This window comes from Astatotilapia calliptera, chromosome 22 (genome assembly GCF_900246225.1).
Source record: "Astatotilapia calliptera chromosome 22, fAstCal1.2, whole genome shotgun sequence".
Lineage (NCBI taxonomy): Eukaryota > Metazoa > Chordata > Actinopteri > Cichliformes > Cichlidae > Astatotilapia > Astatotilapia calliptera.
In genome coordinates this window covers 21897077-21922668 of record NC_039322.1, presented here as the reverse complement: position 1 = coordinate 21922668, position 25592 = coordinate 21897077, and the positions used below count along the sequence as shown (strand labels likewise).

Sequence of the window (25592 nt, the reverse complement as noted above, 5' to 3'; positions counted from 1 at the left end):
TTTATGTGTGTTTGTGAGGACTAAAAATTGGATTGCTACTGTACTTGTGGGGACCAACAGTCCCTATGGGGACAAAATGCCCATCCCCATGAGTTTGAAGGCATTTTTGAGCCTCAAAATGTGGTTTTAGTATCAGGGTTACAATTAGGTTATGGTTAGGTTCAGGGCAAGGGTTAGGGTTAGTGGCAACAGAAAGCATTATGTCAAATATATGTCCTCCCTAAGATATAAAGACAAGTGTGTGTGTGTGTGTGTGTGTGTGTGTGTGTGTGTGTGTGTGTGTGTGTGTGTGTGTGTGTGTGTGTGTGTGTGTGTGTGTGTGTGTGTATGAGTTGAGATCAGTTAATAACTGAGTCGGTGCTGTGGGTGGGGACGTGTGATGAATTTGGGTGGCATGCTGCACTGATCTTGTTGTGAGCCACAGTGTGATCACTTGCATTTGGAAAAACAAGAGTTAAGTCACTCACACACACGCACACACACACACACACCCCTTGAGAGTTTAAACAGAAAGAGGGGGAAAAGAGGCAAAGGGAGGAGTGAGAGAACGGAGGGAGACGCCAGTGTTTTCAGTCTCTGTTTTCAAACTTTGAGAAGGCTTGGGAGTCATTTGTAATGAGAAAGACAACAACTGGATCATGATTCTTCTCAGCTTTCACCCATGAAAAGATCAGCACAGCGGGATTTTTGGATGCAGATGCATCTCCATGCATTTGCTACACCCAGTTTTTTTTGCATGAAATTTGATGCGCCTGTGTGTCGTAGCAATGTTTTATAAGCTTTCGAGATTTTGATGGGAAAATGCAAACTCGGATAAATGCTGGTGCACCGTGGGAGCTTGTCTGCTAAACTGATTTGCCAGGCTCATTCACTGTGTGTTATTCCAGCCCCTTTTTCAGTGTTGTATGTCTGTTGTTGGCATTTTAACAAAGCCATCTAACTCAAATGGTATCATTTGTGACAGACAGAGTTCTGGCAATAGTCAGATGAGATGGATATCTTTAAAGGTCCCAAAGGATCCATCACATTTAAAATGCACAAAGTAAGCCTATATTTTTTGGCATGATTAAGCTTAGTGAGAATGGGGCAAATTTTCACTAAAACTGCAACCGTTTCTTAATCATAATGAAATATTATCCTAAAATTAATCAGCAAGTGAAAACAAAATGAAACAAAGGCAAACAACAGACAACTCTTCTGGCTTTTAAAAAGTGGCTGTTACCTTTTGGCATCCAGTATTGCAGTGGGCAGCGAGTCAAGAGCCTAAGCAGGTTCTGGCAGAGTGGCATCATTTTATGTGAGATCATATAATGTGATGATATGATGCTGATGTCTGAATTTTGATTAAACATGTTGACCACTCGTGCTTTTCTGTTCACAATGAACCTCGAGCTAGCAGTTTGCTTACTGTAGAGATTATGGATTTTCCCAGCACTTGGTTTTCTCATACAGCTCTGAGCAATAAAAGAAACAAATGTGTTTATATGAATTGTTATTTCATACAGAACCCATTCTCAATGCAGCATTTTGCCCGTGTGTTGTTTCTATTTGAATGTTACAGTCATGTGAAAAAGAAAGTTTTCACATGACTGTATCCAATCCTGTGAACATCCAAGTTGCTCACTTACTGCTCCCATATGATGTAAGTAGGTAAGTAGCAGCCAGGTGTTGATAATTAAATGACTGATCATCAGCAAGCGTGAGCACCTCTATAAAACTGGAAGTTTTAGCAGCTTGCTGGTGTGAAGCATTCAGGTGTGTGTTAACACAATGCCACAATCTTCCCAGGAGTCGTTGTCTCAGCACATTCACTCTGAGGTCAGAACATGTGATGCTCAGAGAATTGCAACAAAACAACGAGCTAGATCTCAGATTCTACAAGCTTCAGTTGGTCTGTTAAATGTTAAAGTTAATGATTATAATTAGAACAAAAAACTGAACAAAGTACTGCTTCTGTGGAAGAGTTGCCAGGAGAAAGTCTCTCCTCTACAAGATCATGGCTGCAAAGCTCAGGTTTGCAAAGTTGCATTTGAACGCAAGTTCTGGAACAACAAGACCTAAATAAAAATGTTTGGCCAAAATATACAGCACCACATTTAGCAAAAACCAAACACAGTATATCAGCACAAGCATCTCATACCAACTGTCAAGCATGGTGGTGGTGGAGGGGTGATGATTTTGGCTTGTTTTGCAGCCACTAGACCTGGGTGCCTTGCCTAATTGACCATCAACTTCTCTGTGTGCCAACGCATAGTACAGTCGAATGTAAGACCATCTGTCCTAACGCTAAAGCTTGACTGAAATCGAATCATGCAACATCCGAAGCACAGAAGGGACTCTATAACAGAATGGCTGAAAAAGAAAAGTATCAAAGTGTTGCAATGGCCAGGTCAAAGTCCAGACTTCAACCTCATTGAAATGCTCACACACACCTCAATGAACTGAAGCCATTTAAAGAAAAGTGCCCCAAAATTCATCCACATCAATGTGAAACGCTGATAAAGTCATAAAGAAAATGATTGCTTTGAGTCATTGCTCCTAAAGGTGGTTCTACAAGCTACTGAATCATGCAGTCTAGTTCGTTTTGAACAGGATTATAAAGAGTCATACGAAAACTTTCTTTTTCATATGATTGTAGATATTAGAGAAAAAAAGAGTTGTCCTCTTTCTCACAGCTCATCACACAACCCACAGACTTACCAGCAAAATACCAACATAACTGTACACGTATATGCACTATATCCATTTATAAAAGCATGTGAGACATAAAAGGAACAATACATAAGGTTCTTTTTCATTAAACTAAGTTTGACTCTCTTACAGCCTAAAGCTCTGAACTCTGCATTTGAGCTTCTTTTGAATCACTTTTTGTATTTCTCAGATTAATTGCATCTAAAATGAGTTCCTACTTGATGTTGCAACAGTCAACGGCTTGAAGGAAATGACTCATGGGAATTACAAGAAAGTACTATTTCTCATTTGCAGAACTTCGCTGACATTGACTTTTTAAAGATATTTGTGGGAGAGGTGCCACTGAAGTTAACACTTCGCAAAGGCATAATAAAGCAGAGGGCTGCTGCCTCCACAATGCCTGCTCATGGCCCCTGAAAAAAGGAAGATTCGGTGCACTCTTTTTAGATATGACTACACAAAGCACACGCCTTATATTATATCTTCATAATAATTTGGCTTATTTCATGAATGTACAGTATTGGCATCAAATGAAATGCAGAAAGAGGAAAACTGCGTAATATTTTGCAATCCTTTTCTGACTTAAGAAGCCAGTTGAACCCTTTTTTCTCTTGTATTGAATACTTTATATTCTAAAAGAAAAAAGCTGACATTGACGTTGTTTTGACACAAAAGACAAGTGTAAAATGTATTATACATAAACACTCAAATGGCTTTCTGCATGTTGCGTTTTAATTATTCTTGTTAATACTTTTTTTGGTGGGGGTTTTTTTTCAGCATGACGTAGTTTAGAGTTAATCCTTTGAGTAAAGTATGAAAAATGTAATACCAATTAATTTTGATTTAGCGAGTGATAGATTTGCAAATGGAAATGGGGAAAAACAAATCCAGCACAAAAGCCACCACTGAGATGTTTTCCCTAATTTATTGTTCGTGGGGGTGTGTTGAGATCCCCTGCAAAGTGTAATGGATCTCAATTCACTAATAAATGCATTTCCTCTCAACATACTCAGTACTGTCTTTATTATCACAGAGGACAGCAAATGCCCCGTTGATGGAGATCTTAGAGGCACTGGCATCTCTTGATGTGTCTTTGCTGCCATCTAGTGGCCACAGAGGCTAACGCTGGTGTAATAAAATTTCGGTACTATAGGGGTCACTGTGAGGTCATTTTTCACTGTTTTGCTAGTTTTTAGAGGCCACTTTGGATTAGTGTGGGAGCGAACGTGCTCTTTGCTTAATGACCACTAAATGTCAGTAAGTGACTTTGCTTGGTGATCAGGTGCATTATTTGGAAGTGCTCGCTCATCCCCTCTGTTAGCAAAGAAGATGCAGACACCCATTTTTGTGAACAAGCTTGAAAGTCACCAGTGCCTCCTCACTCACTGAATCACATCCATTTACATTTTTTTCTGAGGTTATTTTAGTACAGTGCGAGAAAACAAAACAAAAGGCAAGATGTGAATAAGGGAGGAAGTTGATGAAATGCTTGTGATTACACTCCAGTGTCATTAACTGCTCAGATCCCCCCAAATTTGGGAAGTTTGGTAAATCCTGCCCAACAGGATTTAGAAACTACACGTGTGTATGTGTGTGTTTTTACACTGTTGAGCCTGAGACAGAGAATTTTTCTTCTGCTTCCAGGGGCCAGCACTGGGGGCTGGACAACACCTCTCTTACACTCTTTGCCCTACTCCCTCCCCACCCTCTTCAACTTGCCATCCATCCTGTGGGCTGTGCACACAGCACCCCCGACCTCCCCTCCTCCTCCTTCTTCTCTGACAGCTTTGCTCCACCAGCTCTGCACTGTGCCGGCCTTGAGAGGAGTAAGGGAGCAGAAAGAGGCACTAGAAGAGAGGATTTGCTCAACCGAGGAGAGACGGACAGGGGAGAGGGACCATGGCTGCTCTCTCTGCCTTGCTGAAGACCTGGGTTACTCTGCAGACCTTGTGCCTGGTTTTGGCTCAAGTGGTGAGTGGCACAGAAGAGCTCAAAACTTGATCGGGGCTCAAGGGTTCAGGGGGTAAGGGCCCTCGGTAAGGGTCCAGTCGGCTATGGATATCTTCAGGTGATCTTGTAGGTTTCGTGCCATCTTGGGCTGGATGAAGGGATTAAATAACCACAGCATGGAAGCAAGGATATAAGTGTGATGAGTACCCAGCTTTATAGAATGAATGTAGAAGAAAATGATTTTCAGGGGTGGAAGCTATCTTGTGGATCTTTCATGGATCACCCTTATCGTACACGGACTCTTAGGTCTTTCTAACCACGGCGCCCCCTCTTTTTTAAGGCACGGATTCATCATTACCTAGGCTACCTTTACAGGGGCCAAGAGGAGCACTATTTAACCAAGAATGATGGGATTTATTTTTTCAGTTTTTTGGGGGTCAAATCTTTGCAGCCATGCCAGATTTAAGGGGGGGAAAAGTCAGTGTGCACTGACACCGACACACAAACTTTGTCCACTGAGCGTGAAAGCTGTTATTCAAACAGACACCTACACGTTATCTTCTGGACTTACAGGAGTTTTCACTTTCAAGGATCATTCTGTGTTTTGTTTTGGGGGTTTTAACACCTGAAGAATTCAAAGTGGGATTTATTCTTTTATCACTTGATGGACTGACCCTTGCAATAAAATGTTGTTCAAGACAGGCAGTAGGATGGAGAAGGAGGGGGGTGGGTTGGGTGGGGGTAAACAGTGCCAGTCTTTTAGCCCTTCCTCCCACATTCCTCCTCGATCCTTTGTGTTTACCTCCTCAAAGATGCCAGTTTTATCATGTTATTTTTGTTGCAATGCTCCATGTTAAACTCACTCGGCTTTCAGAGTTTCCCACCTTAACCTGCAGTAACCACTCCGATATTTGGTTCTATGATGGAGGGTTAGGTTATATTTCCTTATTTGGGAAAATAAAACATACATCAAATGTGTTTTCATTTTTATAAAAATCCATGAAAATTAATATCCACTATGATATTACAATATATATTTAACATCTGTTAGTTATATATTCCACAATGATACTGCATCCTGATTGTTGCTACAGGCTACTGCACAGAGTGAATTAGTAAATGTTGCTGTTTGACCTTTTTTCCTCTCTGTCTGTGTTTCAGAGGGGTCCACCTGGACCTCCGGGCCCGCCAGGCCCATCCGGCCCCTCTGGCACTCCTGGGTCAGATGGCATTGATGTGAGTATCCACACAGGTTTGCCAAATAGGTTTTCCCACAAAGCTCCTCATTGTGCTGGAGAAATACCAAATCAGGAGGTGTGGCGCAGTACTGAAGTCATACCAGCAGAGAGCGCTGCAAATGAAAACACCGGCACAAAAGAGCTCTGTTCCCAGCAGAGAGAGGGGTCTTTGAGAAGAGATCCTTGCCTCAGACCTGAGTTTGGGTCACAGTAACGTGATATGTGCGAGTTACTCAAAGGGTTAACAACAGGCAAAGTTGTGTAAATGTGTTGGAAACAGAAGCTGCTCTAGAGCAGTGTGGAGATAGCATGCTTTATGGCTCAATACCAAATCAAATGTAAAAAGTCTCTTTTTTTATTAGCATTTTAGCCAAAAAACTATTTTTAAAAGTCTCTTTATCTATCAATAAACGGTGTCAGTCTAGCATGTTATTAAACCTGTCACTCTTTGCTCACTCATCCAAAGGCTTAACAGTGGGATCAAAGCCTGATAGAAAACGCAGCCAGTGTAGACACACTTCAGAGTCCATCTAAAGATTGCTTATAATATCAACACTGGAGCAACTGATTAACATCTGCCCGTGCACCTCTCTGTGCTCAGTACAGTATATATTTATGTGGCACATTTTTCTCATGCTGTCTCGTGAAATTTGCGACGTGATAAATCTTCCTAAATTCATTTCTATGAGGCGATGCGTAGCAATGAAAGGCATTTAGGTGATGAATATGATACAGTTGTGAACACAAAGGTGTAACCATGGCGTGTACTGTATGTTTAGTTGGGTTAACACATGCCCTTTGTCTATCTGCAGGGAGAGAAAGGGCGTCCCGGGTCACCTGGCCCACCAGTAAGTCTGTACTGTCACGGTGCCAGTTTAATTTTGCAGCAACTTTAACTTGTGATTTACTTGAACACGGTTTTTACGGTGTGGATTTTGCTGTAGGGGCAGAAGGGAGAGCCAGGAGAGCCAGGTCCTGACGGATCACCCGGGGAGAATGGCATTGATGTAAGTAAACTGTGTGCAAGAGAGAATGAAAAAAGGAGAAAAACTTTTAAAAATATTGCTTCCAGATTTTGAACTTCAATTTTGAAACGTATTTTCACAAGTGTTACAGCTTTTCCTTCAGACAAACACCTCCTCCATTGGCCATTCATACGATGCCAAAGTAATTAAATGATAGATTTCTGTAATTTTGTGCATTTACTTGTTACAACTCAAGGCCAAAGAGTCATGCTGACAGGGTTTTTTCATTTACTACAGCAGCGTTTCTTTATCATGAAGAAAAAATGAGACATACTGTTGAAATTGTGCTTCTTTTTCATATATTAAGATATCCATTGATTAAATGTGTAGTTAGATTTCTCTACATTGACAGAAAGGGTAGCTTCACTGATGTAAGAGTTTGTGGCCTGCGATGTAAAATAAGTTTAACATCCCTGCACTAGAGGCTCAGTCTTGTTTGTTGTCCTATATCCTGGATGATCTTTACAACATGCTATGTTTGTGATAGCACAGTCTGAGCACCCACAGGTCAGTGTTTTGTAGCCAGGATATCAGGTTCAAAGCTACTACCAGAAGTTTTAGGACTACATTTCACAAACTCAATCCCTCTTCTTTGCTTTTAATATGTTTACCTCCATGCAACCACATCACGCTAAAATATGACTAGATAATAAAATACGCACTACAAGTGGTCTGTAAAAAGAAACCAGAAAGCTTGATTTTGTTGTACCTCACAGATTATTCATTTTTTTATCCAGGTATCTGTTTTAACAGTGCTGAAAGGGGCTGGTTAATATTATTATTTTTTTCCTACATATTTACACCAGGTTTTTCCCCAGCTTTCCACAGAGAACATGAAACCTATCGAGAGTGGAGTTTGTCCAATTGTCATTGGAATAGATCAGTTTACATAAGAGCTTAGAATATTAGTAGGTGTTGATGACGTTAATCTGGTCTATATACTACACATTACTTGTTTTGCTCATGTATGTTTGTTTTAACTATAAAATAAGAGGCATATTATTATGGCATTGCAAGTCCTAACTACTGCCACTGTGCAGAGACAGAGACTCGTATATAACTGTGTCCTAGCTTTTTCAATTTGAGTTGCTGCTCCAGATGGAACTTGAGCATCAGTGCCAAACGGTCACATGCTAACAGAAGCACAAACACACACACACACACACACACACACACACACACAAAACCAGGCATTCCTCAGAGGTTAAGCCAGTAATCTGCCCCGGAATCTCAGTCTCAGGTTTGTTTCCCAATTACTTACCTGAACCAAGTCAACTTTGATTAAATGTGAGGTTAACCCTCCTGTGATGTTAATTATGTTTCATTTGTGACGGTTTTCAGTATATACTGCATAGCACATCTACCCGATTTCATTTCTTTCTGTTTGCCTCCAGGGTTTGATTGGAGCAAAGGGTGACCGAGGTCCTATCGGGAGACCTGGACCAAAGGCAAGTGTCTAAACCTTAACCTAAAAAGATTATTAGTGCAAAATCACAATTGTGCTGCTGTTCTGTGTGAAATCTGTTTGTGCTGCTGGTGGAATACTCTGAAAGGTTCAGATCTCTGGGTAATGTTCCCTATGCCCTGTCACTGTGATGTTGAGAATGACGTCGAACTCCTGCTTGCAGGGGAAAGCGTGAGAATCGCTGTGTTGTTAAGGACTTTCTTTCATTCATCCTGGTGTTCTGTTTTCATTTCAAAAAGATATTGTCATTGTCATCTATATGTGTAATAATACCACAGTTAACCATCACAGATATGTTACTGATTTCTGTTGTTTGCAGGGTCAACCAGGTCCAACTGGTGAGCCCGGAACTCCTGTGAGTAAATCAATTTTTAACTGTCACTTTTTTTGGTTTTTGCAAACATTTTAAAAGAACTTAATATACAAAATGTCAACTCTAGTTTTCTGACAACTGCAGTTACAATGTAGCATCATAAACTGTACACAACAAACAGACACCATCACTTATTTCTTTGCATTTTACAACCCTGAGGTTTTGACTTTCCCATCCTATGAAACCATTTCTCCTTTTTGTTTTAGACAGAGAGAGTAGCAGATAGGGACTCATGACTCGGTGTAGTTAACAGGTGCATTTCTAATTCACTGTGGGAAAACAGAATGCCAGTTCCAGGTATTAAGACACAGCCTATTCAAAGAGAAGCTGAATAGCTTACCCCTTGAAGCTTATTTATATTGCTGTGGGAAATCTTTGTAAAGCAGATATAATCTGCTTAAGTGGCCATTGCCAGCTTGCAACATTGGGCATTATATATTAATTAACTTGTGATCACATCTTGGTGTTTTTTTTCCCCCTTCATGGGTTCCTGATCTTTGTTGTGGTCGTCGTGTTTTTCCGATTCTTCACATTGATTCCAACAATTTTAGCGATCTCCCTTTAGGATTTGTTTACATCTGTAATTCCGCATATGGAGGCTATCATCATCATCTTATAATCAGTGTTGGGAAGGTTACTTTTAAAATGTATTCCATTACCGAATACAGAATACATGCCCCAAAATGTATTCTGTAACGTATTCCGTTACGTTACTCAATGACAGTAACGTATTCTGAATACTTTGGATTACTTAATATATTATCATGCTTTTTACAACAACGTGAATGTACTATTGCTGTGTGATTCATTACTGTTACTGAAGGTCCGCGACTCCGAACTGTAGTAAAGGGACCTCTGACTAATATGGCGGGGTCCCTGTCGGCTCGTAGCCGAAAAATAGCTTTACTTTGTTGTGTGGGTCAACTTTTCTTGCGAGAGACAGAGAGAGGCGTTGAAAGACTGCTCCAACGGAACTTATTGTTTTCGGAGGAAAACACGAACACGGTGTACAGTCGAGTCTTAATAGCTTACTTACAACTGGGCTTGTCAGGCACTCTTCTTGGCTGCAGTGGTTATTATTATATTTACATGCTTCCAGCTCCCGTTTTTTCTCAATGACAACTCGTACCTTTCCATTATCCTTTTTTCTCCCTCCTCGCGCTCACAGACCCATAACGTGTATGGCAGTCCATTCTCCCTGCAGCACGGACTACACTGCCCATGATGCTACATTCTTTAGGGCTATGCCTGTAGCATTCTGCCTGTTAGCTTAGCACAACAACAACAACAACAACAACGAAAAGGCGCTCTCTCACCCAGGAAACACACAGTCGCAGAGAGAGAGCGTCGCCCTGTAACCATGGCAACCGTAACGCTGCCCCCTGGAACAACAGAACGTAGCTGTCAAACAAAACCGAAACAGTCCTGACCCACGACAAAATGAAACAGGAAAGTACCGCAGTGTAATCCATTTATTTCAACAAAGTAACTGTATTCTGAATACCACCTTTTTAAACGGTAACTGTAACGGAATACAGTTAGGGGAGACCGGGGATAGTTGTAACGTGGGTCAGTTGTAACACTTCCAATTTCTCCAATCAGGGCTAAGTTTCAAATGATGTGACTCATCCTGTGCATGCCCAACTCAGTTCTGCTATCACATGTGAAAAATCAGCACATTTTGTCAAACACAGACAATTTAACACGAAAAAAAGTAATTTGTATGCCAAAAAGTAAGTTTTTCTACTTTATTTCAATTTCTAATAGCATTATCTGCTTTGCAGTTAAACTCATCAAACTTGAATTATGTTATTTGTATGTCTATGGGGATATATTCTGTTTAGGTCTTTAGTGCTAATGTTTTAGCCGTTGGCTGTAATGTAAGCTAGTTCATGGCTATAGGAGTCTGGGTCAGTTGTAACAGCAACAGTCTGGGTCAGTTGTAACAATAATGCAGATGTTAAAACTTACCACACTATTACTTTAACTTATATTAAACAAGTTGGGGCAACAACATCAGCAGAGAGAGGTTCACTGGTCACATTTGTATATGTGGTTAATGCCATTGGCAACACAATTCCTCCACTGTTTGTGTTCCCACACATACATTATGCAGACCTCTGTGTCAGAGATGGACCAGTAGGAAGCACTGGTAGTGGAAATAAGTCAGGATGGGTGCAAGAAACAGATTTCCTCATCTTTCTGAAGCACTTTGCAAACCACACCAAGGTAAACCCTGAAAAAAATAATGGAATTGCGATGCTGGTGAACAACTACATTTTTTCAGCTTCATTGTTATGTTTAAAATTGGTGCAAGAGCTGTAGGTTATAATGCCCACTGAGCCAATGAGGCCAAACTCAAGGAAGACCAACCAAAATTAATGAAATATTCATTTGCAGAAAATTCCATAATTTGTCTTTTTTGGGGGGTTGGAATATGTTCAAAAGCTAGATTTCTGCATTCTGTCACACACACACAGAGCTACATAAATGGCTCTAAGTGCATTCATGTGTTGAATAAACAAAGATTACATGTTAATGTTTTGTTAGTACCCTTATTTCATTGTGTTACATTTTACCCCAGGATATGTTACAACTAACCCAGACTATGGGGTTAATTGTAACATTTCACTCTTTGTGTTTGAGACCATACCATGCAATGGGTAACTGTGCTGCAGAGAAAATAGTTGCACTATTTAATAGCAGAGACATGTAAATACTTTGCATTACATTTTGAATCCACTACCTTAAAAGAGCTCCAATTTACAGACAGAAATGTCTGTAGACAGAAATGTCAAAAATGTTACAACTATCCCCGGTCTCCCCTACTTATATTTTGTATTTTGTATTTTGTATTTTAAATACGTAACGGTACATGTATTCCGTTACTCCCCAACACTGCTTATAATGAGGAAAATTATTATTATACTCTCACTGATTCATTCAGAAAATGTGTTGGAAAAAGCAGCCAGAAATGCACAGGAGCAATCGACGAGACAAGACACAACAGTGGTTGCAGATTATGTTGCAGATTATGTACAGAAATATTTAACAGTCCACGAGGGCTGGCTTGCTTTAAGTGGTCGTGTGAGAAACTGCAGTTTTTGGCACTAAAGATTTTCAGCCTTCAGAGGTTGCTCTCCACTACTTATATGCAAAGCCAAAAGGCTTTTCGTGTGGCTCCTATATATCATTCATTTCATTTTTTTCTGTTCAGTTACTCTGAGTGATGAATAAGTGATACCCAGTATTTAATATGTATTATGATTGGCACCATTCGAAACACTACCCAGTGATGGAAAGGAAACAACTCATCTCTTATATTATTTTATGAGGCAGCCATGCAATTTACTGCCAGGGACCTTCAGTCAAAATGTTTAGATAACACTTTTTTCTAATATCTCTATTTAATCTGTTATGCATGTATTCGAGAGACGTGCAATATCTGACTTTCTAACTGATCTCTAACAGCTTACTGGATCTTGTTGTTGTAGATCCAGTAAGCAGTTTGAAACCTGGAAATTCCCTGAGAACATAACTATCAGATAGAGATTAGAATAGAATAGTTTCATAATATACAAGTACATTCATGTAAGGCTGTATTGAAGTTCAGTGCTTGAGTAACTGTGCTCTCGGTATATTAATATAAAATGACTAATTGGCTAACATTATCTCATAGGGCTCTCGGGATACTTAAGAAATGAGTTATGATTGACTGAATTAGGCATTCTTTGCGAGCCTGCTCAGTTCTCTAACAAACATATTGCAACACAGCTGGTTTTTTAAGGCAGCCTCCTTAGTGCCTTTTAGGTCACGCATGAATGCCTGACCAGCTGTGCCTCAATTTGGGTTCAGTTTATCCAAATGTGCTGTAAGATTTCTGCAGCTGACATGAGCCTGATGCAATCCTTAATAAAGGAGTCACACTCCATATTGTCATTAGATTCAGCCATTCCACACAAGCGATCATGAAGCATCAGCTGTAGCAGTCTTTCGCCACTAGGTGGTGCTCGATGTCCATCTATTGCACATCTTTGTAAGTCCAGCGTCATTCAATGTCATGCTTGAGCACAACACTATTAGTTAATCCGTTATTTAGCGTTAACAGGCGTACTGTCTGGGGGCTGTGCCGTACACCCAGCTGTCTTACGCTCCACAGACAGGAGATCCAGCCCTGTGGGCTGTTCTTCCTCCAAGAAGGCTTACTTACTTAATTACTTTGTTTATAATTAATTCCAAGCAAAAGACACAGCAAACACAGACTGATTGTGTTCTGTGTCTTTGTTCCTGAGCGCTATTTAACCTGCACTGACACTGTACACACGCATTACTGAATTCCTGCATTTGTTTTTAATTGGCTTTTGGAAACATTAATTGATACTCTGATGGATTGGTTCCACTTGTTACACAGTAATTTAACCCCTTGTCACTTTTGTCCACACAGGGACCTGGCCTTCCAGGACTGGCTGTAAGTAGCTTCTCTGGTATTGTGCAGTTATGCCTTCAACTCTTTAAAGTGTGGCAATAATTTGTCTCTGGTGGGATAAGTACATATCATCTTGTTTGTCACGCTCACTAACATAACTGTCCTGTATAGGGTATTCCAGGCCCAATTGGTCTCCCTGGTGAGATCGGACCAACTGGACCAAAGGTAAGGAAACTCCAGCTTCAGTTTATTATGGGGGCCTTTGTAACTTCTCAGAAGCTCTTAGTCACAATTTCTTACTCTCCTCACAAACATTTAGGGTATCCTTGGACCACCGGGACCTCCAGGACTTCCTGGACCTCCGGGCAAGCCGGTAATTGCGAGGAAAAATCGTATGAATTGTCATCTTTCTTTCTGACTCTATGTCACAAAGATCCTCGAGCTAAACACAAAACCACCTTTTGAAAAGCCTGTTTTTAAAAAAAAAACCCATACACTAGTGTATCATATGTAGGTTTCCTTGTTGTTGTAGATCCATTAAGCAATTAGAAATCTGGAAAGATAGCATAAGCAACAGCCATTAACTGAAGCATTGCTTAAGACAGCAATCTCAGCATGTCAGCTGGTCTCAGTGCCTGCCACATCAGCTGATGCTCACCTGTGCATCCTATTAGCAAGTCTGATGTAGGGCATGCTATTCAAGCTGCTCCAACCGGCATAAAGTTCATGCTGCTTCTGCAAGCCGCATTGGGCCTAACATCTACTTCTACAATAGCGCCTCTATTTTATGCTATTTTCTGACTTATTCAGCGTCACGTTCTCTGTTGTTGGTGTCTGCTCTGGTCTTGATGCTACGCTATATGCTGTTAGGCCTCCTTAGCATGTGTGGTGAGGTTCCAAATATAAATAGTGCAGATGGAACAATTAGCCTGATATTAGTAAATGTTACATTAACATAAAAAATAATACCTGTTTGAACATGAAATATTTTATAATTGTATTGTTTACTTGCAGAACAGTTCATAGCGCTCTAGAGGACAAACATTCACAACGCCACTGCCTCATCCCAATTCCATTACACATAAGCACTAAAGCGCTGCTTGAATGTACTCAAAGTTAATCCACAGAAAGGATGTCACAGTAAACAATACATGAAGGCACTGAGACTGGTGAGATCGGCTTTAAAAACTTAATAAATAAGCTACCGGGAGTTCATTAGGCTTAATCAGGCGTACATTTTCATCAGTCTAATTGTTGCTGACTGAAATGACTGAATGAGATCACAGGCAAGGACATACTGCTGATGCCATGCTTAATGCGTGCTCTATCCAGCACACAGTTAATGTTGGCGTGTGTGTTTTTAATGCGCCGAATGGTAACAAAACACCAAGCGCAGCCAGAGATGACTGCTGCTTGAACAAGTCCCAACAGACACTAAGTGGTGATGCACTAAAAACAGTTTTAAGAGGTATGCTTTTAAGTCATTTTCCAGCGGTGTATGAACTCTCCTGTGTGCATCTCTGTGATTCCAAGAAGGGGAGGGGGGTGCTTCATTGAGAGTGATGTTCCCAGCCCAGGGGAGTGTATTTGTTTAGCTTTAGTGCTGTCCTAGGGTAAATAAACCCCCATTAGATCAGTGGGCTGTCTCATCTGGCTGTTGCAGAAATACATCAGCACCTGTAGAGATACTTTAACTTTCTAACTCAATCTATAAACAGAGAGGGGGAAAAATGGAGGAAGAAATAGATGGAGTGAAAGAGGGAGAGAGTGCTGGCTCAGCTTGGGAGGGTGGTAGACGCAACTGACTGCCAACTGTGACTGGGTGACTTTGCTCATCCATGTATCTGTCTGTCTGCTTAGGGTCCTCCAGGCAAGTTTATTGTTGGAGAAGAGGGTAGTGCAGATTTCGAGGTAAGATCTAAAGATTCCTCCTCTCTTGCAAATCTATTCTGACACAACTTCACATTTTATAACCCATACACTGCATATCCTTCTCACTATCTTTTCCCAGTGTCCTCTCAACTGCCCAGCAGGACCTAAAGGCCCACAGGGACTGCAGGGAGTCAAGGTGAGTAATCTGTCTGATTCAGGCATCAGTGATCGTTTCGCATTACCAAATTATTATGACACCATCCTGCCTAATTGTTTCCCCTCTAGGGACACAAAGGACGTGCCGGTGCTCTCGGAGATCCTGGCAGCATTGGAAGACCGGTGAGCTGCTACAATCTCCGCTTGAGAGGATATGCGCGTGCACTCAGACACCCATACGTGTAAATGCCGTACAGTTGCTTTTGCACACTCACCCACCGTACAGGACCAAGGGGAGGCGAGGATTAGCTCTAATGAAGCCCCCTGAGGCACATGACTGGCATTAATCTGGCTGCGATTAGTCAGGCCTGGCCCTGGCTCTGGAGTCAGCACGCAGCAAGCCAGATGAAAGGGGTGGTGAGGAGCCAGGTACATGAAGAGTTGGATGAGAGAGTCAGGGTTAGCGCGGGCCTCTCACCTCGCTGTATTAAGCAGAGCTAATGAGCATACTGTGGGCTCCAAGGGAGCGGCTAGCCAAGCCCCAGGAATTAGCCTCTGATCTTCCCACACAAGGAGCTTTCTGGCAGCGCTTGCTTTAGATGCTCAAAACACTCAACGCATCAAGCAAGCGCTCCTCCGAGGCCGACCAGTATTTTAAAGGAGCTGCCTGGCTCTCTTTTCTTCTAAAACACAATGAAAGCTGTTTACATCCTCACCAGTTGTTTAAATGGATACCAACAGGGTTTGCTGTATCACTGATGCCCACGTGATGCCAAAGATGGAGTAAGACTATCAGATTTATCTTTAAAGTGCGGAAAAAAAAACAAGAACTTAATGAACCTGCTGAGGATGGCGAGCAAGATTCTGGAAACCCAGCAAAAATAATATTTCTTTATTGGCATATAAACAAATGGTTTGAAGTGTCCAGTTCAGGGGTCGCATCATTAAAAGGCCAGGCTAATAGACTGCTCAGGCTAAACTGAGTGTTGATGAAAAGTGTGTAACTTCAGCAGGGAAACAATTAGGCCAGCTTAGCTTATTGTTGAGCTGAGCATCTAACTGAGTTCCTAAATCCTCCCAGTAACGCGAAAATCTCCCTGATTATGTTTGTTTAATCCGTGGCCTTCTGGATATGCAAAAACAAGTCGTGCTTTCGGGGAGTAACAATTGGCGCTTTGACTATTATTCCCGGTTTGCCCAAGATTTCAGTCTTTATGCTAAGCTTATCCCGACTTATCCCGGCACAAGAGCGCCATCGAGTCTTCGTTTCCGCCCCTTTAACAGTCTTGGCAAACCCATTATGCGCTGATTGAACTGCTTCAGGTGCTGAAGACCACCAGAGGATGGTGTGAGCAGGCTGCAGATCATCGATACATGCAGATATCAGAAACGGGTTTCAATGAGATTTTTTGGTAAATGTTTGCAAGTCAAACATATAGAGACAAAACTAAATGAAATCTGTGGTTTGATTAAACGTTTTTCAAGGTTTCACAATTGCTTCCCGGCACATATGCTACAGGGCGAAGCACATACTTATTATTATTAATAATCTTTTTTTTTGTTCTTCATCAGGGCCCCAAGGGAGAAGTTGGCATCTCTGGGGAGCAGGGCATCCCAGGACCTTCAGTATGATGATAATTGAATATTTATAATTTTCATATTATAATCTACATAGTATCATCTCAAATAGCCATTTCTTGTGGACAACGGTGTCTGTCTTACCATAGTTTGCCTCTCTTCTAAGGGTCCCATGGGTCTGAGTGGTTATCCAGGAATGATGGGTCCCAAAGGAGAACCAGTGAGTACTACACTCAGTTTATCACATATAAAAAGCATATTGGCTTTTTGTTTTTCTCCCTCTTTCTCTCTCTCTCAGTACTGCTCTCATTCTTAGATGAGCACCAAGGAGGCACAGCCAGACTTGCCCCCACTCTACAAACATCATCCATTACCAGCAATGGGGACATATGGAAATGATGCTAACACAAATCTCTCTCCCTCTCTAATGAGTTGGGGTTGTCTGGGTCCACGGTGCCTCCATCTGTAGTTAATGATCCGCTGTAGCCATCCGTCTTACTGTTAACATTAGCCACGTTAGCCAAGTTAGCACCCCGGCTTAGTGCCAAAGCAAGAGTGCCTGGCTCTCTGTGTAGCTCCCATTAAAGAAGTGAGTTAAGCTCTAATTATCCCTTTATCACAATGAGTGGTAGGCTACCGCGACTTAGCTCCCTCTCTGATCCGAACAGATTGATGGCACTTTGTTGTTTTCCCTCAGGGCCCTGGTGGGTACAAGGGCATCGGCGGACCAGTAGGACCTCCTGGGCCACCTGTAAGAACGCACACACTTAAAGACACGCAAATACAAATTCAGCTACTCATATAAAGAGGTATATTCATACACTGAATTCACTAAGGCAACTGTGAGTCTGCTCTTTTCTTTTCAGGGTGAAGAAGGACCTCGTGGACCACCTGGAGAGCCAGGCGATAAAGGAGACAAAGTGGGTGACTCTTGTAGTGGTTTCCCTGAAAGTTTTTTTTTTTTTTTTTGTCAAGGCAGTGGTGTGTGTTAAAAAAAAGAAGAAGAAGCTATTTCAGAGCTTGAATGGAGGCAGCGATACTGATGTGCGCCGTGGCTCTACTGAGGCTGATTTCTTTATCTTCTGCAGGGCAGCCGAGGTATCCAAGGCCCACAGGGTGCAGTTGGCAAAAAGGGAGAGAATGTGAGTGAACGCACTTTTGTTTTTTCAGGCCACAGTTGTGGAGGTGCTTGGCAAGGTGTGCCAAATGAAGTCCACTGACTCATCTGCCTGCTTTTTCAGGGTCTGCCGGGTATTGATGGGAAAGATGGCACACCTGGCATTCCTGGAATCAAGGTAAGTGTGTGCCAGCAGTGATAATGATGAGTAACTTCAATCGGAGGTGAAAAAAACAAAAACATTAATTTATTCTTCTTCTGCTCTCATTTATGCAGGGTGGCCCCGGTCAGGCCGGGATGCCCGGTCCTCCTGGTCCTCAGGGAGCAGCGGTGAGTGATCATTCGACGGGGGCGTGCGTGTTTTGTCGGAGAACTGTTCGACAACGCCGCCAAAAAAAAAAGCACATGCAAATAAACAGTCATTGTCACTCAGACCACGTAGAAGCGCAATCTGTTCTTCTCTTGAATTCAACAAAGCCAGAACACAGACAAGGGAAACCAGCTTGAAGCGGTGTGTAAAATTTCGGTGTGTTTTGTTTTCTGGGCAGTCATCCAGGTTAACAGTGACCCCGTGACCCATGCTGCTTTAGAATAAAAAGCACCTTGAAAATAGCATTCTCTCTTCAACCGCAAGCAATTTATCACAATCAGACCAGTGGGTAGACATAAGTGTGTGTTTGTGCGCGCGCCGTTCTGACTAACGGGTAATGGAGCATGAGATGTGCACTGCATGAGATGCTGCGCGGTCACTGCAGTGACACTAACACTCCCTAAAACTCATACACTGCAACTTAGCCTGCTTTATGTCAAACTGTGATACAGCAACCACACACACACACACATAACATCACTGCAAGGTCTACAACTGTGGCAATCACACCATTATCATTATATCAAACTGCATTATTACCGCCAACTGCCGACGCCTACGTAGCCATGTGCATTTCACGCTTGCGTTCCTGAAACGTGTCTGATGTGCAGATATGTAGCTTTGATTAGGACTGTTTTCAGCATTGTTTATTCCATCTTCAGGGATTACCTGGCAGCCCAGGAGCTAAAGGTGGACCTGGAGCAAAGGTATGCCTTCTACATGTTCATACTGCAAGTTTGAGATAATGCAGCCCGGGGTATGTACATGAATTCCCTGTGAGCCAAAGCTTAGGCTTCAGACTCCTCTAAACACCAAGTTTCCAGACAGTGCTTCCACTCTCGTCTCCATATGTCAGTGAGAGTGGATATTGCTAACATTGCCATTTTAGACACACACAGCTCTGGCAGTGAGAAGAGAAGCCCCAGCCACCTGCTTTTTAAACCTTTTGTCTGAGAGATGCGTAAAGGGAGGGGAACTACAACAACTTGTTTCAGACTCTTGATGAACTAAGAAGATTTAACCCCCCCACTCTATGTTGGACTGTGAATCGTGTACATTTTCTCTAATAGAGTCCATGAATAAAAATGATGTGGAAATGAGCATAACAGGTTTTCATGTTCTTGTAATGTGTGTAATGTGTGCCTTTCTTTTAATATTCTTCTTATAATATTCTTTTTCTAGGGGGAACCTGGACCTAGAGGTCATGTTGGCTTGCCTGGGCCCTCTGGACCTTTGGTAAATATATGATTGTTTCTCTTCTTTGTGGTCAACTTGAATTTCAGGGTTTTTTTAATATAGCACCAAATCGCAACAACAGGCACCTCAACAGTCTTTATATTGTAATATAAAGACTGTGGTAATAGATAACAATCAGATGACTCCCTATGAGCAAGCGCTTGGCAACAGAGGGAATGAAAAGTAAGGATCTGGTTAGTGTCTACCCAGATGCTTACTCTGGATGGCATTCATAGCAAAGTAGAAAAACCGTTAAAAGCTATAGCATATAGTGAATAATTGTACTTTCTCCCTTTCTCAGGGTGAGCCTGGTATTCCTGGTGAGCCTGGTATGCAAGGAATCCCTGGACCTAAGGTACAAACCTGAATATCACAATAAAACACTAGCGGCAGCTGCTGCTTACTCACCTCACCTGATGTCCGCAGGGCGACAGAGGGGAGCGAGGACCAGTTGGGCCACAGGGAGCAGCCGGCAAGCCTGTAAGCTGCACCGTGTCTTTTTCAGACATCATAACGCGCTCTTTACTTCAAACACATCATGCAGCAGAGCTCCTGTTTTCCCCTCACAGGGAAGCAAAGGAGAGAGAGGGCCCATCGGTGTGCCTGGCGCCCAGGGTCTCAGTGGAACAAAGGGAGACAAGGTCTGTGGACTTTGTGATAATGCAGTTACACAAAGCTGCATATTGGGGGCAGTGTTTACTCACTAATAGAACGCGAACCCCCCACAGTGAAACCCTTGAATGAGTGAAGCAATATAAATGATAATCTAGGCATAATCATGTTCCTTGTTTTAGAAATGAGGCAACATCTTTCTTAGTTTGTGGTCTCTGGTGTCGCTGGTTTCAATCAGTACTGAATCCTTGTTTTTCTGAGGATAATCCAGTTTACATTTGTCCACATTTACATTTACTCCGTCTCTCCTGCCAGGGCTTCCAAGGAAAAGTCGGGTCAAAGGGGGGCATTGTGAGTAGCACCTCTTTTAAACTGCACCACTGGCTCCGTACTTAAGAATACTTTCAAGAGCCTTTTTCATTCCCCTTATTCTTCGTTACCTCTCTGTCGCTTTTAGGGTGACCCCGGAGTCGAGGGATTGGCCGGCGAAAAAGGCGAAAAGGTAAAAACGTGGACATTTGTTCCAGCACAGACTTAAGCTGCTTTAAAGTAGTTGGTGGTTTTTGTTGCCATAAGGACCACAAAAACTTTCCAAGTTTGAAAAGAAAAAGGAAATAAATAAATGCAACTTTTAGGCTTTAGATAAAAAAAAAAAAAGGTTTAAACATTTGGTTCTGGAGGCATCAAAGCAGAGAGTTGTATACAAGAAAATGTTGGAAGCATTACCAAAGTTAAGAAGAAGAAGAGGATGTCTGTTTTTTTTCAAATTTGCATACAAATCCCCATTATAATCCAGATGGCAAATAAGCTATTTACATGACAGTGAGGCAATGATGCACATTTGGGTCTTTGAAGCTGCATTTTTAGATGTTCATTTACAATATTCATCCTTGAATTATTGCTCAGTGAGTGTCTCCGAGGCGCAAATGATGGATGGAAATGATGAATGGGGAAAATGACTTTCTGTCTTTGCTGTGACAGGGTTTGTCTGGCGAACCTGGGCCCAAAGGACAGGTGAGAGTTACAACGAGTAGAAATCTGACTGCAGGGATGGACTTGTTTTGCTTTATTCTTTCCTTAGTCATATCCACCTTTCTATAAGTCAACCCTGACCTTTAACTCTGTAACCCAAAGCCTATGGTATTAATTATAAGAGTTAATTCTCATTATTCATGATGTGTTGGGCCTCACTGGGTTGATTCTCTTTTTTCTTCACAGCAAGGAATCAGGGGTGACACTGGACACAATGGACCCACTGGAGATCCTGGCAAACCAGGAGACCAGGGACCACTGGGGCTGCCCGGTCCTAGGGGGCTTAATGGAGAACGAGGAGTACCCGGTATGCCGGGCATTCAGGGACCAGCAGTGAGTCCAGTTCCACTCTTAATCACAGACACATACAGACAGAACACCAATCAGTGTTTAGTCAGTGCTCAGTGTTCTCCTCCTCTCTCCAGGGACGTGATGCATCTGACCAGCATATTGTTGAGGTTGTGCTGAAGATGATGCAGGGTGAGCATCTAGACCTGCTTTAATCTCCTGAGGAAACATCAAAGATCAGTTAATCAAAATGATGATGTCCTCTCTTCCGTTACAGAGAGGCTAGCGGCCGTGGCAGTAAGCGCCAAGAGGGCTGTGCTTGGTGGTGCAGGTGTAATGGGGTCTCCCGGACCGCCTGGACCTCCAGGGGCATCTGGGCCTCAGGGACCACATGGCTTACCTGGTGCCCGCGGCATCCCCGGCATTATTGGAGCACCTGGGCAAATTGGAAACACAGGGCTTAAGGGTAAAACTAAACATTAGTACTTTTGCATATTGGAATATCTGAAGTTGAACTTCTCAGGCATTAAACGTGTTTTTTTTCTTTCATCTACCTCAGGAAAAAGAGGTCCAAAGGGCGTGAGAGGTGATCCAGGTAGACCTCACTCAGGTCCACCAGGAGCTCCAGGAATACAAGGTAAGACCTGAAGCCTTCTAAATGAACCTGTAAGGTAAGATTTTGTGCATATTCCTAGGCAATTCAGTTCAATTTGATTCAATTCAGTTTATTTCATGACGTTTTAACAAACACTGTCAGCTCAGGGCACTTTATATTATAGGGTTAAAGACCCTCCAATAATACAGAGAAAACCCTGGCAATCAGACAACCCACCATGAACATGCACTTGGCGACAGTGGGGAGGAAAAACACACTTTTATAAGGAGTTAAGTTGTGTTAAGCTGATGTAAATTACATGATATCACAGGATCTGTCAAATCTGTGTAATTCCACCTCCATCATGGCTGGGCCTCAGCAGAATGCCACTAAAAACTGTGCAAATCACACAGTACTCACTGTCACTGCAATCTGAGGGCAGAACCACAAAATCTAGTGACATTGCCACCTAAAACTTTGTTATAAAAAACAAAAAAAAAACCTTCTTGTTTACAGCATACTCTCATTTTCAAATTTTAAGATGCAAATGGGAGTGCCAGAGGGATGGAGAATTTTTGAATAGTAATATTCTGGTGACTGGGCCAAAAGTCAACACAGCTGCTGCATAAACGTAACTTACAATGGATTCACTTGTGAAATCAAGAAATTTTAAGATTCTGGACAGCCTTTAAAAAAAAGTGCAGTGTGCGTGTGACACAGCAATACAATCAAATGCAGTAAAGTCAGAACCTGTGTATGAGCTCAAATGTGTCTCTTCATCCCTTCACATGGATTTTGTTGGTCTCTAAAGAAGCAGAGAAGCTTCAGTGGACATTTAAGTCACATGTACATCAACGTGTACTCACAAAGTGTGTCTCAATTGCACTTCGCCTACATTCAACCTAGCTTTTATACCTCAGTCGAGTGTAACAATCTTTTCTTGGGGCACTGTAGTAGTCCTTCCACAAAGTTTTTTTCATGAACACAGATAAGAAGAGGAAGAAGAAAGGTACTGCAAGCAACTGAAGGACCTGGCATTACTGCTCTCGCCACAGGAGAGCCTGCTGAAAGGCATTTTAAAGGCATCATTAACTCCAGTAATTTAACAGATGCTCTTGAATGAGAATGTAATAGGCTTGCAACAGCACACGCTAATTCAAATACAGGGAAACACACTCACACTTCTGTGTGCACACATGCACACAACTTAAATATATGCATGCATACAGTACACACATGTAATCCAAGTCCAGAATGGGGTTTCCAACCCTTAGAATGAAATTTGGTGCAGTTAATCTTTTTGACCCCTCGAAATCAGTTAAATCCCATTTGATGTTAAACTCTGTCACTCTGCAGGCCCCCCCGGTATCGATGGAGTGGCTCGGGACGGTAGGCCCGGAGAGAGAGGACCTCAGGGAACACCTGGAGAGGCCGGTCGCCCCGGTAAGTCGGGCCCGCCGGGTCTCCCGGGATTCTGCGAGGCAGCGATGTGCCTGGCCGCGTCTGCTTACACCTCACCGAGACTACAGGAGGCGGGAACGATCAAAGGACCCAATGTTTAGAGGCCCCGTCTCCCCATAAGCAGATCACAGCACCTGGGAGAGAGGGAGCAAGGCAAGGAAAAAAAAAAGGCGAGAGACCACTCTTCTCAACATCAAGAACGAGAGGTGGGGGGGGGACAATAATAGTACATTGACTGCATGTGTAGCCCCCCCCACCGCTCCTTCCTAGAACTGACAACCTGAAGTTTTGACTGGTGGGACATCATGATCTTAATCCTCCACATCACCATGACAACAGCAGCTCACAGCCACCCACCTCCGTCTGAAATCTCAAGTGGTTTTTTTTGGATGTCGGTGTCAGCGCCGTCCAAATATCCCAGTCCTGCTCAAGCAGTGAAAGAGGAACAGATTTTATATTACATCTCTCTTTTTTTTTTTGGTCTCTCACCAAGTCAAAGCATCTATGAGCTGAAAGAAGCTAAACCAAATGTGGTGAAGGATGCTTTTTTTCCTTGTTTGGTCACTTTCAATGTTTTTTTTTTTTCCATATGCAATATTTTGTCAGAGGTATGTTTTGAAGTTTTAACGCCCTGCCTCTTTTCCAACATCACACCCGTTGCCTTAAACGTGTACCCCGAAAACCTGACTAATAAATGATTGCAGCCCCAGTTTCCACTCAGTACTGTACCGCATTGTAAAATGTAGTCTTTTTCATTTGTAGGCTTGAGTGAGATCCCTGATTTACCTCATGTGTACACTGCCTTCCCTTCCCAATCCCCCGCTTTCAACCCAAGTCTCGTTTTAGAAACTAACAACTAGCTTTATCTCTTCTTCTTGTTGCCTGGCAACAGCATATCCCGATGGGCACTCCCATCTCCCACAATGCAGTGCTGTAAATCTTTGTAAATGTGTGTTGATTATTATGTAGAGGAAAAGGAATGGGTTACGATATGCACCAACAAAAATCCTGTGTTAATGAAATCAGTGAGTAATAAGGAGTTCCTACAGAAATAATGACTCCTCCTCAGAGCAAATCAGTTAACGGTCCTAATGTGCTTTCTGTGCCACTGTCAACTTTCCATGGGAGGTCGGTGCTTTAACGACAACTTATTTTCATCAAAAGAAGCTATTTATTGTTCTTTATATATAATCATCTGTAAAAAAATAAATAAAGTTGTTTGCTGGCTGTTCAGGCAATCCTAGACTAATAAAGAGGAACCTTTTCTAAGAGCCAATGTTCTTCTGTATCATGTTGGGAATGGAAAATGATCTATTTCAATTCGTTTTTCTTGATATTTGTCCTCGTCCAAATCTTTAAGAGCACCCATGTATGCATGTAAATAAACTCCCATGCGTCCTAAGCTGCATACGCTCAGCATCTTTTAATAATCTTGCACTACCGAGGCAAAAAGTTGCAACCATTCAGCACTACTAGACTGCGCACATCAGATTCTAAATTGCTCAAGGGCAGTATTTGCAACTGACAGGTCAGTTGCTTTTGCGATGTCATAGCTTTGTGCCTGGGGGAAAAGATAGCAAGAACTGTGAGAAGCATTCAGGGATGTCTAACATTTTAACATTATGAGTTGGTCTATTTTTTTCTAAAGTCTTAGGAATAATAATTCAACATTATCGACAGTTCAGTATGACAGAGTGCACGAACCTCAGTTTCTCTATTGAAAGTCTTGTGTTAGATCAAGGTACAGCCTCTAAAGTTAAAAACAAAAAAGCCAACAGAAGTTGCAAACAAGTTCCTCTTGTGGCTGGCTAAAAAAATGGACTGAAATCTCCACAGACTTACGTGTTTAAATGCTCAACTTTGTAGCATTATACATAAACCCAATAAAAAAACAAAACAAAAAGAAAAAAAGAACAACTTTTGTCTTTTTTTATATTGTTCTGCTTTGTGTCAACTTGTACCTCAACATGATAGTGTGTGGTGGGTTTTTTTTTGTCCATCCAGCTGGATGGTGACGCTGTAGGCTGACAAGTGCTTCAACTCCTGCAGCTATAGCCAGTTAGTGATTGCTATTGTATTCTTAATCCACTAATTCGATAACTGAAGT

The 25592-nt window shown here is 42.1% G+C and overlaps 1 protein-coding gene across 1 annotated transcript; it reads left to right on the top strand.

Moving 5' to 3' along the window:
• Positions 1-4403: 4403 nt before the first annotated feature.
• col9a2 (procollagen, type IX, alpha 2) lies at positions 4404-24891 on the top strand. The gene is made up of 32 exons (XM_026156038.1): positions 4404-4662; positions 5803-5877; positions 6692-6727; positions 6824-6886; positions 8299-8352; positions 8689-8724; positions 13187-13210; positions 13340-13393; positions 13488-13541; positions 15029-15079; positions 15180-15236; positions 15326-15379; positions 16769-16822; positions 16941-16994; positions 17472-17525; positions 17641-17694; positions 17863-17916; positions 18016-18069; positions 18168-18221; positions 18924-18968; positions 19444-19497; positions 19799-19852; positions 19924-19977; positions 20067-20138; positions 20425-20460; positions 20567-20611; positions 21091-21123; positions 21328-21474; positions 21567-21621; positions 21707-21895; positions 21989-22066; positions 23381-24891. The coding sequence occupies exons 1-32, from the start codon at positions 4591-4593 to the stop codon at positions 23584-23586; spliced, it is 2076 nt and encodes a 691-aa protein (XP_026011823.1). The 5' UTR covers positions 4404-4590; the 3' UTR covers positions 23587-24891.
• Positions 24892-25592: the final 701 nt, after the last annotated feature.

Coding starts and splice junctions, on each gene's coding strand:
- col9a2 (XM_026156038.1), top strand. CDS start 4,591: ATGGCTGCTCTCTCTGCCTTGCTGAAGACCTGGGTTACTCTGCAGACC. Junction 4,663..5,802: donor GCCTGGTTTTGGCTCAAGTG/GTGAGTGGCACA, acceptor TCTGTGTTTCAG/AGGGGTCCACCTGGACCTCC. Junction 15,080..15,179: donor AGGGTAGTGCAGATTTCGAG/GTAAGATCTAAA, acceptor ATCTTTTCCCAG/TGTCCTCTCAACTGCCCAGC.